General features: G+C 37.1%; 1 protein-coding gene across 3 annotated transcripts in view; it reads left to right on the forward strand.

Moving 5' to 3' along the window:
- The window catches only part of LOC111244396 (putative inactive tyrosine-protein kinase Wsck), a 55,643-nt gene that overhangs the window by 2,097 nt on the left and 39,363 nt on the right, over window positions 1–14,183 (forward strand). Inside the window, exons 1-5 of one of the 3 annotated variants that reach the window (XM_086978724.1) lie at window positions 6,441–6,460; window positions 6,631–6,978; window positions 7,828–8,133; window positions 13,162–13,267; window positions 13,859–14,093. In XM_086978724.1, coding sequence (XP_086834850.1) covers window positions 6,861–6,978; window positions 7,828–8,133; window positions 13,162–13,267; window positions 13,859–14,093 — 765 coding nt within the window. In that variant the 5' untranslated portion in view covers window positions 6,441–6,460; window positions 6,631–6,860. Of the gene's footprint in view, window positions 1–6,440; window positions 6,461–6,630; window positions 6,979–7,827; window positions 8,134–11,583; window positions 12,220–13,161; window positions 13,268–13,858; window positions 14,094–14,183 lie in introns of those variants that run through there. The other 2 variants (XM_022791454.2, XM_022791456.2) reach the window with 2 other exon arrangements.

The following is a 14,183-nucleotide window of genomic DNA, read 5'->3' on the forward strand; positions in this document are numbered from 1 at the left end:
AAATAATAATAGAACTGATAACGGAGCATGTTGGTGGAAGTGAATTAATAGATCCAGACTAGATACTTACATCTTTACTAAAGGTGCATCGGAATACTGTTGACCTGTTCTTTCTTCACACCCGAGGTCAGTCATTGCCATCCCTCTGAATGCAGGAGTATATTGCTTATACTCAAAGGTAAATTTCTTCTCTATAGTGTCTTTGCATGAAAATATTAAAATATGCAAGGAAGGCATTCATGGAGTCTTTGGTGGAAGCTATGTCGCAAAACATTGTTTGTTAACGTACCGGGAATACTCGGCATATATATTAACCAGCCGAATCCAAACGGATATGATTGCTCTATGTAGAAGATTATTTGCCCCCGTGCTTTGCTCGCTTTATTCTACGCATTCATAATAATTTACTTAGACGAAGTATTTCCCCTTATTAAACAATAAAAATCACCTTTTCGTTGTTGTTTTCGAAAACGTCTTTTTCGTTTGTGAAAGCATTGGGGTATATGAATCAATAAAAAATAGGCGTGCTCTACTATATATTTGAACACTGAAGCAAAGAGGCAAGTAATTAGTGGCTAATCGTTCCACACATGCGCGTATATATAAAATGTAGACACAGCTTAAGTTATAACGACCTTGGCTTTATTTACATAAAATTATTATTCAACTTGTAAAGTAGTCTAATAAGTTTTTCTTCTACCCAGATGTTCAGTGTTATTACCGTTTTGATCAATAATAGGCTGACACTTGTAGGCTTTTTGTTCACTAAGATCAACAAACTTCAAGATTATCTAATGTCGTTGGTTTTCTGGCGTAAGCCTTATTTCTGAAGTATTTCTATATAAAGTTCATTGGCGTGATATATATATAAAGCAGGGTATTCTATAAGACCCCTTCATTCAAGTTATCTGTTTAGAGGATTCTTATCAAGATATGCTTTTACGTCAAGAAGATAGGATGCAGGTGTTATGTCGAATTAGGAATAAAATTCACCATCTTAACCAAGTACTTCCGAATGCATGGTCAAACAAATATTTGCTATAAATTCCGCATGTAAAATGCAGAAACTGTACTGGCAAGAAAAGAATGTTGACGCAAATTACAGTGGTCAGATTTTTTGGACACTTATATATGTATATATATCGACGCAAACAAGCACTACACGATTTGTGTGAATAAAAAAAGATTATATGTAAGCTTACCCCGCTTTAGAGTGCCGATTGTATATTACTTAGCGTACACGTACCTAAAGGTGAAAAATGATAGAGGAAGGGATAAGTAAAAGCACTAAAAGCACGGTAACGAAAATAGATAATAGCAAGAATTCCGGTTGCAAAATTTCAGCAATGCATTGATGCCGTCTGTAGATACGTAATCGTTGGTAGGAAGCAAATATATCAAGCTCCGTATGCAAGACGTGTATCAGAAGGAAAAGCTTTTTTATTAAGTATTAACGAAATAACGTGACTGCATTAAGCAGCAAAAAAGTATAATGACAAAATGGAATACGACCTTAGTTGATACCTGCTAACAAATGTAATAAAGCAATTAATGAAGCACCAACGAGGTGTAAGCCTTTAATCGGGCTAATAGCTCCAAAATTCCTTGCAGTGGTAAAGCAAGAATAGTTAGGACAGTTTGATAGGGAAGACGTGCATAGTCATGGAAAAATTGCCGTCAATCCTACGCAGAACTGGTTTCTCGAGATCGAATTCACGAACTTACAGAGACTATGCAAGTGCTATATAGAGCGGGACAAGTAGGAACAACTCAATGAAGAGTGGTATTTTCCGTGCTACAGTCTTACGTAACTACGATAAATATGTCAAATAAGCACATTAAACACGATGTACCAAAGATTGTTTGGAAGCGCAAATTAAACTCTCCTACTAGTCGTCTCTGTGTGTTTGAGCCTACCTAATTAAACCACTTTTTATCTTAAAAGCGGAAACGGTTGGTGGAGTTAACTCAAAAGTGTATTTTCTGTGCAAACGAAGGCTGTTTTTCAAAAAGAAATTTTTGAAGAAATATGAGTAAATCGTTGAAAGGCATACATTTAATAGAGTCTAGCATTGTTGTGGTATAAGAAAGCTCTCATGTGAAATCTCAATTTCTCTGAATGTGACCGGAGCATTTTGGTGATATCGCTGTGAGTTCATGGCACGCAAGGAAATTGAAGTTTTGCTAACCGAGAGACCTACCAGAAATCGTAAGCCACAAAACCCTAAGCTATGCTTCGTACGAGACAGATGCTATGCAGAGCAGGACAAAAAAGATAATTTAGTAAAACCTGGGAACATTGATATACAACAGCGATAAGTAGGTTCAATATACTATTGTACTTTTTATTTACTATTGTATATTAGGAGTCAATTTATTAATGTACCATGATGAGATAGTTCCAACTACTGTATCCGAACCCATTTTATTGTATGGAACTTTGTATTAACATGTCTAGGTGTAGAATCAAGTGTCTGAAGGTGTTGGACAATATTAGAAGCTGCCCCGAGGAATATAATGTTACTCTGCAACTTACTCGATTTAGGCTGCACAAGGAAAATATTTCTTGCCATTCACTTAGTTGAATACAAGTTATTTAGGATTCCTTGTATGAACAACCCATTTTTAAATATTTGTCACTTAAATTTTTTTTATTTTTTCTGAGCCCTCCTTGAGGCTAGGCGAATGGAATTGAAGATATAGCCAGAACTTTAATTAAAAATCATGGACTTAGAGTTTAAAAAAGATTAATTTAAACTGAGGGTACAGTAAGTCAGAGGCTCGCAAGCGGCAGATAATATCAATGGGAATGTGTCGACTGCAAAATATATTGTTCAAAGAAGACTGATTGAAAACTTGTGGGCACATGCGTGTACAGGGAAATATGTTTAATAATTTAATACCCGCCGAAAAGGTTGCACAGTGGGTAGGTTTATTATTTAGTTGGGTAGCAGCAATTAGTGTAAAAAAAGTTTTTACTCACTACGCTTGGTTTTTCATTTTGAAAATATAATTTTTCTGAAAACTTTTCGTTATGCCCCAATATTTTCTAGCATGCACGTCAAACCTAAATTGCGTCATAGGTAAGACACCCCAACGCGTTTTTGTTTTCGTTGTGCTTTAGCGTCCTGTCAGAATTCGCCAAAATTTCCAGAATGCAATTGATGAGTATTTTTTCAGAACTCGAAAAAAAACTACTCTTTTAATGCATTTACTGAGTGTCTACCAGCAATCGAAAAAGGGACAGGGATTATCGATACAGATGATAAGGGTATATATTTTTAGAGATCGTAGCTGTTTCCAAAAATACTCAGGGTTCAAACCCTAAGGCCAACTATGTCTGTAAACATTGAGGCAGCTGTGGGTGTGTGGTAGGTTGGGCAAACAGTTCGCGCGGTTAATTCAAAAATTTCTCTTTCTTACTTACTGTCACTTGTAGTTTACTTATTATACACTGTTCGCAAGCGCTTTTGCAGCGAATGTTGTATTATATAAATGCATTATATTGTGAGTACGATCTAAACTCCTTAAAGACGGACCTTTCAAATGTAAAGAGTACATTTTTGATACCCTCTGTACTTCGTCGAGGGAAAAACTTTCTCAAAACAGCCCCGGAAATTTGCTTATATACAGTAACGACTCTATCACTAAAAAAATTGCTTAAGGGTGATTCATACTTTGCTAAGTTTGAGAACGGTTTACGGAACTTAGAGGATGCTCTCCGCTTCGGCACGCTGTGCGAGTTTAATGACGACCATCTGACAACATTTTTGAATGAAGACAGGCAACAAACAACTCAAGAATTGACCGGAAAATTGGGCTGCAACTACAAGGTCATCGTTAATCTTTTCATACCTTTGGGTTTATTAGAAACTTAGATCTCAGGTACCATATGAACCCTCCAGTAAGGAAATACGGTTTAGCGTTGCATCTCAGCATCGCCTGGTATTGAACATCACGCGGCCTCAATTATCAATTCTTGCCCAGAATAGCGATTAACTGATACGTCAATTAGAACCAGATATCAGGACGGGTGGCCCCAGAAGAAAAGCTAAGGCCCATGCTTCACCCGGATTTTTATCCAAAAAAGGGGTGCTCTTTTTTCAGTGAGAATGCAAGGGTCTTCGAAATCGCTTACGACAAGCTAGCTCTCGGCATGTTTATTTTATCTACTTCCATCTAGGCAACCAGGCTATTCAAAAGAAAAGACTCGATAAATAACATCAGATTTTGCTTCACGACAACGTGAGACTACACATGGCAAACATCGTCAAAGCTGCTCCTTTGATTTTAAGTAGGAGGCTGTGTTGCACCCTGCATATTCTCCAGAACTTACCCCGACAGATACATCGTTCGATTTACTGGGAAGTCTTTTTTGTGGTATTATTTTCAACACGAATCAATAACTCAAAACCTGGATGGAAAACTTCTTCAGACGGTGCCTTCTACCTTCAGACGAGATGGTATATATCCTTTGGTGGAAAGATGAGAAAGAATCGTGAGCAGTGGGAAGGGATACATAACACAAAGGCCTACTGTCGCAGGAATAAAAATATGGGGCTTTTACTTTAGTAAAATTGCTGAAACCTATCATTTCATCTAATATTTGAAAACGAGAATCGTCGTCGTTTGATTATACGACTGGCAATTTCCATTTTTTTTTTTGTTTAACTTCCATCCTGTAAAAATTTATCCACAAAACTTCCTTTAATTCTTCTAAAAAAAGCGCTGGCACAAATTATTTGAAGCGTATGCTACACTTGTTTCTTCAATATCAACAGTTAAGCTTTGTTTAAGCATTTCGTCAGCGTCATTGATATTTTAGCGATACCAAGCGAAAGAACGGAATCTTAATAGGACCAAAATACCAACATGTCTGAGGCCATACTGACAGGTTACGTGTAGGTGATCACGAATTTTAATATTCATTACAATGTTGATGAATTCAGAATCTAATTTGACTTACCATTGTGATTTATTTTTATTCCATTGGCTTCAAATAGGTATTGTGCGAAATAGCTGAGTGCTCTACACGAATGCATTTCATATCAAATTAATAACCGTCATACAATAGGTGAAATTTGACATGCTACATAAAAATTCGACGATTTGATAGCACGTTGTCGTGTAGGTTAGGTCCAAAATTATTGACAAATATTGTCAATAGATATAAAAGACCTAATAGAGCCAATAATGTATGTAAAGAATAATTTTTTTTAAGCTCTATTAATACACAATGTTCTTCATACTAGGCTGGGACATAAGTAATAGCCATTTCTTCATACTCGAATTACTCGAATTTTAGCAACAAATTAATTTATATATTCGCCGTCACTCTCGACGACCTTTTTACATATTTATTAGACTTATTAGAATTTCTTTTTCGCCAGAAATTGCCAGGTACAGTGTTGAGGAACCCGTCCAGCCAAATTTAAGGACTTCTCTACCAAATATACGGTTATTAACATCATTTGAAAGTATTTGGACGAGTTAATAATCCGTAAGTGTAATGGCTGAAGAATATGATGGATGCAAAGTAACCTCCCAACTATACTCTTACCGGGCGGCTTTTATAATCTTTGCTATGTGCAGCTTGGCAAGATTGTGAAAATGGTCACTTTGCCTCGACTAACAGGTTTTTTCTGTTGGATAGCCTCCTTTAATTGTTGCAACTAGACTATATACGCTTTGTTGACCATCTTGTTCTTTCCAAAATAAAAGCTGCATGAAAGCCTTTCCATCCCATTAAACGTGACGATCCTTGGTGGATTAGGATTTGGCCTAGCTCTGGGTGTACGCGCATTTTAAATCGACATGGGCACATCTCATTACTAGTGATAAAACTATGTGCAAGACAGCGCATTGCCCTGTATCAGACTAAATATTGATCCTTAGTAAGAAGCAGTGTTGTTTCGGCACTTTATCCAATAAGTGGCACACACAGGTTCCTAATTTCGGGTATTTACTATATAATAGACTGATAATGGGATCCTGGTCGTAGTTTATCTTCTCGGCTAATCAGCGGGTTGTCTTCATTTCGAGGTCTTCATCGACTTTGAATTGCCACCGAGGTGAAGCCTTTTCGAGTAGTCCTCTTGGTTAAAGTATTTCTGTGCGATATTTATGCATCTGCATGACAGCTGATTGTCTCATAACATATGTGCTTTGCGCACAATGTTTTGCTTAGTCTAGAAATAGTTGTTTGGTGCTTCAATAGCTACAGTTACACAACTTTTTGCGTGGTTTGCGTGAGGGTCTTCTTCTATTTTAGTATACTTGCAAAGTAATAGTGTGCAATAATTCCTTATTCCATAAATACACCTTGTCCTCTTTTTGATTATGCACATTATTGTTCACATGATTCCGTTAAAACTACGGGGTGTATGAATATATTTCAGACAAATTGTATTTACTTAAGAATGCAGGTTATTGACAAGAATTTAGGAACCATGATTACAAGGTGTGTAAAAATGAACGAGTCACAAGCGTTAACCTATACATTTCCCCATTATAAGCGCACAGGCAAACATCTATCACAAACAGAGGATGGCATATGGTGTAGTTATATTATTGATACCATTGTAATAGCTAGAGTTGCTGACTAAAGCTAGACAACTTTGTATATTGCAGGACAGAAGTCTCGGCCACTGGTCATCAATAAACTGTCAGACGTGCGAACACTGTTATTATAGCTAGCATCATGCTGTCAATATCTCCCTAAAATGTCCTAGAAGGCCCCACCCGCGTTTCCGCTTTCTCCTGTATGCCTGCAGTATTTTAGGAGTTGTCGGAGTCCGACAAACGAGCCAACCTGCAAGTATCATAGTCCGTGTTGACCACTGTGGTGTTCTCATCGCAAGATGGGGTGGAGCCAAGCCGATGAAGGTGGCTATAGGACAAGCCTAAGATTAGGACGAGCTATCTGTGTGACTTCTATTATCGTTCTTTTGCTTCGGACCAACGCGGTAACAAGTCAGAGTAAGATACATGAACCGTAGGTAATTACATATACACAAATCCAAATTTGTTAGTAAGTCATGTACTGTAGTTATCAATTTTTTTTTGGTTGCTCATAACGCTTTGGTATGTCTGCAATTCAAATTCAAAATTAAAAACTCAAAAAATAAGTTCCAAACACAGACACACAAATAGGACATGTATACATAGCACGGCACGTCCACGCCCATATTGGGCGAGGCTCACCGCAGATTTTACAACTTACTGTACTTACAACCAACCATAGCATTGACTTTCCTAATGTAAGAAATTAGATACCATTCGAGTAGTTTAAAAGAAAGCTATAACAAAAATTTTGTGCAATAATCTATATAGGTGAAAACTATTATTTTCTTATTATATGGTTAAATTATCCTACGCAGGTTTACCGGAAACTCACAGCAAACTGTCATAGTGTTTTGTCGTCATAATTTGGTCAATTTTAGATTAGATAGAGTGTAAAACATGATACCTTCCAAGAACTTAAAATGTTATCTTTTTTAATTTACGATTTTCAGTTTTTTTTAGTTATTATTTGTCTATATTCATATTCTGTCACTTAGGTAAAATAGTATGTAAAACACAAATATGCCGTGCCAAAAGTGTGCTTGAAGTAAGCCTTTCATACACTAGTTAACTATGTGTGTGAACACGGAGAACGACTCAAAAATCCAAACGTGTTTCGTTTGATTTAACGTAAATTATGCAGTATATGACTTAATTTACCTTCGGAAATGGAGATATTCTAGATCTTAAGGCCAATCTTATATTGCTAAAAATGATTCTCAACTAAGCTGCGTATCTATTATTAAAAATATTTTGTGCTTTCAGTACCAGTGGAGGGACCACGTACCGTGCGAATTATAAATGCTACTAATGACTCTCTGACGATATCCTGGTCATTCTCAAGCCCATCAAACCTCTTCAATTTATCCACGTTTACGATTACAGCAGTTCCGATAACCTCCTATACTTCAAACCCTGTCACAGTCGAAAGCAGCGTGGGCAGCCAACAAAGATCATTTGTACTTCTTGGACTTAGTCCTGCCACATCTTATAATATCTCGGTCTGGGCCATCGATATTGAAGGCAACGTTACTGAGAAATCGTATCTTAGTGCCTGGACACGGCTTGGAGGTACCTGAATTTTCGTTATCGCCATCACTGTTAGTGGGTTTCTAAGAGTTTCTTCAGTAGGTGCACAGAAAAACGTTTATACTTGATGCCTCGTTGAAGAAGTCCTTAAAAATATGTTGAACATAAAAAAACACAATATTAAGAGTCATAATAGATTTTCAGTTAGGGACAGAACTCCAAAATGTAATTTGATGGTATTCTTTATTCATCTTACCAGCTTTAGCTAACGCTAAATTTCTCTACAGCAGCAATTTAAATTGCATCTTATAGCACGTAAAATGGCCAAAAATGCCACTCCTCTGATAACGTCTATTGGTAAGAGCCCTTTGCCTATCCTTTTTAGTATAAAACGAGAGACAAAATGAGATTTCAAGTCAATAGGAATATATTGCGAAGGCTTGGCTTTCAATACCATCTTTATGGTATTAAAAACTGCCGACCTAAATTTCTTGAAACATCAGTTTGTTAAATCAGTTGAAAAGTACTGCTGGTTACTAAATATTATTAACTTCTGACCTACTTTTTTGACCCTTTCTTCTGTCCTGCTGCTTGTAGTATATTTAAAACGTTACTCAAAATTAACTTCTTTACATGCTTTGTCATAATCATACAAATCTTTGTGGTACAATGGGTTTGAATTAGCTATGGTTACACATAGTATTCATATCCCACTGTTATATATTATGTCAGCGCTTGCTTTACTTTAGATAAACACGCGATGCATTGCCGATTGCTACTTTTATGTAAATGTAAACTCTTCTAAAAAATGTGAATAGCCAAACAAATCGACTCTAGCGCCAACATCCGACTAGAGTTTTATATGGTGGAAGCTAACGTGAAATTTACAGTCGAAATTAGTACGAGGCCTATGGCGACAAAACCTACGTTTACTTTAGTGGTTACGGAGTGTGTTAAACGAATTTGGCTATAATTTCGCATGTCAGACGTGGAAAACTGTTCGTTTTTATTGGAATTAAAAAGGCTTGTGCAGATCTTCATTGAAATTTTATACGATTTTTTTATATACCTGTAACGTAATTCCATAACGGACGCAGTTAAACTTTGCTCTACTGCAGAGCTTTCTTTTCATCTCAGGGCCGGCAATCAGTTAGAGCATATTCTTCTTAAATATCTGGTATTTAAGTTACACTGTGCATTTATTTAAGGCGGTAACTTTTATTCCGTCTCTGATTATTAACGAGTTGCAGAAACGACCTAGCCTAAAATAACAATAAATGTATAATAATAATATATATAATTATATATTACATTTAAATATAAAAATAATATCATAATAAATAAAATAACTTTACCACGCTTGCCGATCTAATACAGTAACTGAGTACGTTGCTACAAAAGCTATAGTACAGACTTATAACGATGCAAACGCGTCCACAATACTGTGACGACCTGTGCTCTGTTTATTGCTTCGCGCTTCCCGAAGTGGACGATATCTCATTAATACGAAGGTTCGTCGTATTTCGCAATCAAAATTAGAGTCTAGAGAAAAACTGTTAAATGCTCAGATATTTTAAAAGTTGGCGCTCGTGATGCCCTTAAGAAGCCCATTCTTAGATTGCAATAGCTCAACGAATTCGCACATCGCATCGTAAGATGCATTAGAGAATTTAGCGTCCCAGAAGGACTCAACCTCGAGTGAACTGGAAAGTAGATCTCTGTAAACAAGAACTCTTTGGAGGCTTAAGTTGTTCCATTTAAAATTGTAGAAATTTACCAAGAGGAAAAATTGCAAGGCGAGCACGTTGCCGATTCTGTGATACTTTGTTCAGTCTGTATTTAACTGTAGGCTGCTCTTTTAGACTGTAGTATTATGAGTTCAATTTTACCATGGCACCTAATATTATATATAACTTAACTTGTGACTAGACACTTTTGTACCAAATTAAGCAGGTTAACAAGCTAACTATATACACATTATTATATATATATATATATATATATATATAATATATATTATTAGGGTAATATATATTCTAATAAAAAGACAATTTGCCGTGGCTTGAATGAAAGAAGAACAAGCAATTTACGCCTTTCAAATTTCCATAGACGTATTAGCCGGGCTCATTCGCAGATAATGATATCAACAGTAAAACTGTTTTATAGCACTGATCCAGATCCTTGAGTCGCACCTGAGGTAGCTCTTGGACAAAACAGTCAGCGTAGTTAGAGGTGTATTACCAGGGCGTCCGGCTAATGTCGGGATTAAAACTGGAACTCTTGAATGGTTTCAAAAAACGGCACTTAACAATTCAGCCTCAAGAATTGGTCGATGGCTTGGTCCAAACATATCACTCTCTATTGAGCAAGGCTGTCTTGCACTTCCCTACAGACTCTACAACGAACGCAGCAATAGGACTTCGTTGTTTCTCGATTTGTACAAATCGATATGGCGCTAATGTCCCTAGACAGAGGTGAGACTTCACAAGGAAAGGTACTGTTTCAGCAGTCAATCTGGGGTGACCTACGTGCTTGCGTATGCTGTTAGCTTGGCAACTACGTGTTACCGCTACGGGGCCCGAAGACATAATTTGATCTTCCTGTAGAAATAGTATATATATAGCCAAATATATCCGTTTTCCAGTTTGTTCGTGTGTAACCCCTTGTCCTGAGAGGTCTTTGAAGCAATGTTAAACAGCGACACCGATGCTGGTCGCAGAAAGAAATCCAAAAGTGGGCTTGGAAAAGCATAACTATGACCGCCATATGTAGCATGTCGCCGTAGTGCTAGGAACGATTAATAAGACCAGACTTGGGCTAAAGCTAAAAAGAGTCTCGCTCGAAGAAGACAACGTTTATTTTGAGTGCGACTGAGCTCCGCCCAGACCCGACCAAGTTGTTAAGGTCTTCTGGTTTAGCCTTATACAAAATTGTTTAAAAGCTTCTTTAACTTGACGTCTTACTACATAGGATTTTTGAATGACTTCTTAAACATTGAGCATCGCTTGTATTGTGTAAACTTCGACACATGAACGTATTGTAAGAGATTGGACCTGCATTATCCACTTGTTTTTTGCCTATTCAAAATGGCGCAAGGCTACATGCCCAGAGTACCAGTGGATCTGAATGGCAGTGACTTTGGCCCAATTGAAAATGACATGGAAGAGTATTTGTTTGTTCCAATGGACGTTTCGCAGCAAGTTAGGCAAAGTGCCACTTCTCGCAAACAGACTATTTGACTGTATTTTAGACTTTTTTAAAAAAAGTCTTTAGAATATAGTTTAAAGTCATTTTTTGAAAAAGTTTTTTTAAAACTTTAATTTGTATCTATATGGCTATCTATTCAAAGTGATCATGGACTGTGTGCCCTTACGTGTTTAAAGAACGAGACAAATCTATATTCAAGCGTGTCACTATGAGGCCTGCTTTCCAAGAATATGTTTCTTAAATAGTTAGTCTAAATCGTACTTACTTCTTCGACGACGCTACTATAAATATACTTGCAATGCGACAGATGTATCGCAATGCAACAGTAATCGCTAAACGATTACTCGTCTACGTAGTACTGATGTGTTGTCGATCTATGTGTACCTTTCGTTCCAAGAATGACTTCTTTATGAACACCCAGGATAGCGGAAGCATCGAAGAGATTTTTTTCGGGTTATCATTCAACTACTGCGCTAAATTTTTCGGTAAGCCAGGCCAAAAAAACCCAGAAGATAACTTGTCGCAGACATCTGAAGGCAACAGTCCATTATACAGGTTGATTTCGAGTCAAAAAGATGCTTGGCGATACGACAGACCCGCAATCGCAAAACAAGTTTGAAAAAACGAAGCAAGTGCTTCTTTGGCAGCAAAGCCAAAAGAGGGACTGTTTGCACAACATCCACCTGGGCTACAGAAAACCAGGTTGCCGCGCTTTAGTGCCTCCCTGTACACCTCGTGCTTGTAGAACAACCGCGACGAATATCACGATGACCGGTTGATTAGGTTGATTAGATACTGGAACTAGCCAGCTAATTCTAATAAATCCAGCTAATAAGTAATCGACGTGTCGCAATATAAGAAATGTTCCAGCTAGAAAGTCGCCCAGGTTTTGCGAAAGAATCGTAACTTGTATGAGATCTTGTGAGTACGAGAAAAAATCGTAACTTGTATGGTGGATGCCAGAGTGCTTTTAGATAAATTCTACATGTTTGCTACCGTGATTCTTGCTGTGTAAGGTCGAGCAGTCCCTTTAATAGTTTTAAGTGCTTAATGCGGAATTTGTTCGAATACTGAGGCTTTACGAAATACAAGCGAACCGAATGGATTACTATTATGACGTGAAGCAAAGAGAAATAAGGGTTTCAATATGTATATGTATATATATAAAAAAGTATACTTTAAAACGGGTGAGCTCCAAATATAGCCTCCCATGATAACTTAATGTGCAACCTATTTGCCTGCTAATCTTAAGGATGCGTTGTGGCGTATGTTTAAACCGATGTCGACGACGAATGTGTCATAGACGACACATTTCGTTTTGTGCTGAGAGCCAGCACTCTAATGGAATGCCTAATGACTATACCAACCATAAAGCTTGGAACAGAAAGAGCTTCCATTACAGCTCTCAGAACTTTGTTATTCACTTCTGCAAAGATCCTCCATGGAACTCACATACATATAGGGCATATAGTATTGCTTTATGAGGACCGCCCACTTTACTGAATCAACAATAGGCCGTCCACTTTATTGAGTGAGCAATAAACGGACAAACCTTTTTTCAGTTCTTGATTTATCTTATGTCCATTTCTTTGGATTAGTCTAGACGTTATACACCTGATGGACACATTTACTGTGGTCGGACATAGAAGCTACATGAGCGCGCATGTAGACTCGTATAATCTCAATAATGTGACGTTTTTTTTTAGTCAAATTATCTTAGTGTACATAAAATAATCATATGAAAACAAAATAAAACAGTGAGTTATTTGCAGGCTAACGCTTACTTCTTAACCTCGAGCCAGTTCAATCAATTATCAGCTGAAATAAAAATCAGTCACATATTCCGCACTTGTCTTATAACAGATCTACCCGTTCCGCCAAACCCGGCAGTCGAGGAGATGTTTCAAGATGGCAAAAAAGTGCTTGTTGTTACTATAAACCCTCCAACGGAATTCCATGGGCCCATCACGTATGTATAGTATTTCTCATCGTATCTATCGTGTTTTTCACATTGTGTAAATATTTGTTCTCTTAAATAAATACAGCTGTTTCGCAATTGGTATAGAACCTAAGTAACGTAACAAATATAAAGCATAAAGATGTTGCAATTTGGTAGACCCCTGTGACTGTCGTTAATATAATTAGCAGTATCAGGTAATTATTACCTCATATTAGCGTAACGAAAAAGTAGCAAAAATGCTATCATATTACGAATAATATGTTAATTTATCATTGCGATAGCCTGAACAAACTATGTTCAGAGGAAATTGAAAGGTCGATTCTACAATTCCCTAGTTCTCCACAAGGCCAAGTTTCGCATTAAAAAAGTCAAATCACCGCAATCACATTATTTTGCTACACTATCACTATAATTATCGCTTATTTATCATTATTTTATTATTATCGCTTAATATTTTTATCACTTAAAGTATCCTAATTCAGATATTTCTTTTTAAAATTAGTCATTATTTTTTAATGAATAATCGATATGACAAACCTTCTTATAGATTTGGAGACTTTTGTACTCATGACTTTGGCGGTTGCTGTTATCACTTTGCAGGAAGTATCGCGTTGTTGTGATGGAGCAGGACTCGCTTATGCGTTTTGATCCCGATAAACTAGTTAATTTCGCAGAAGCAGATCGGGATGGCTTACCTTACTATATAGCGGGCGACTTGAAGCCTTTGCAGAAGCCCTTGCTCTTCATAGTCGGTAGCAATTCATCTAGCAATCCACCGCTTGCTGAAGAGCAGAAGTATGATATTATCGTGGGAGTCATTAGTGAATTGAATGGGGTATGTCTTTGTAGTTAATAAGGATAATATTTCACCTTGATATTATTATACGAAAAAAACTTTTTATAATATCGTGATATATTTCGTGGC

Source organism: Varroa destructor, unplaced genomic scaffold, assembly GCF_002443255.2.
Source record: "Varroa destructor unplaced genomic scaffold, Vdes_3.0 BEIS01000002.1, whole genome shotgun sequence".
NCBI lineage: Eukaryota > Metazoa > Arthropoda > Arachnida > Mesostigmata > Varroidae > Varroa > Varroa destructor.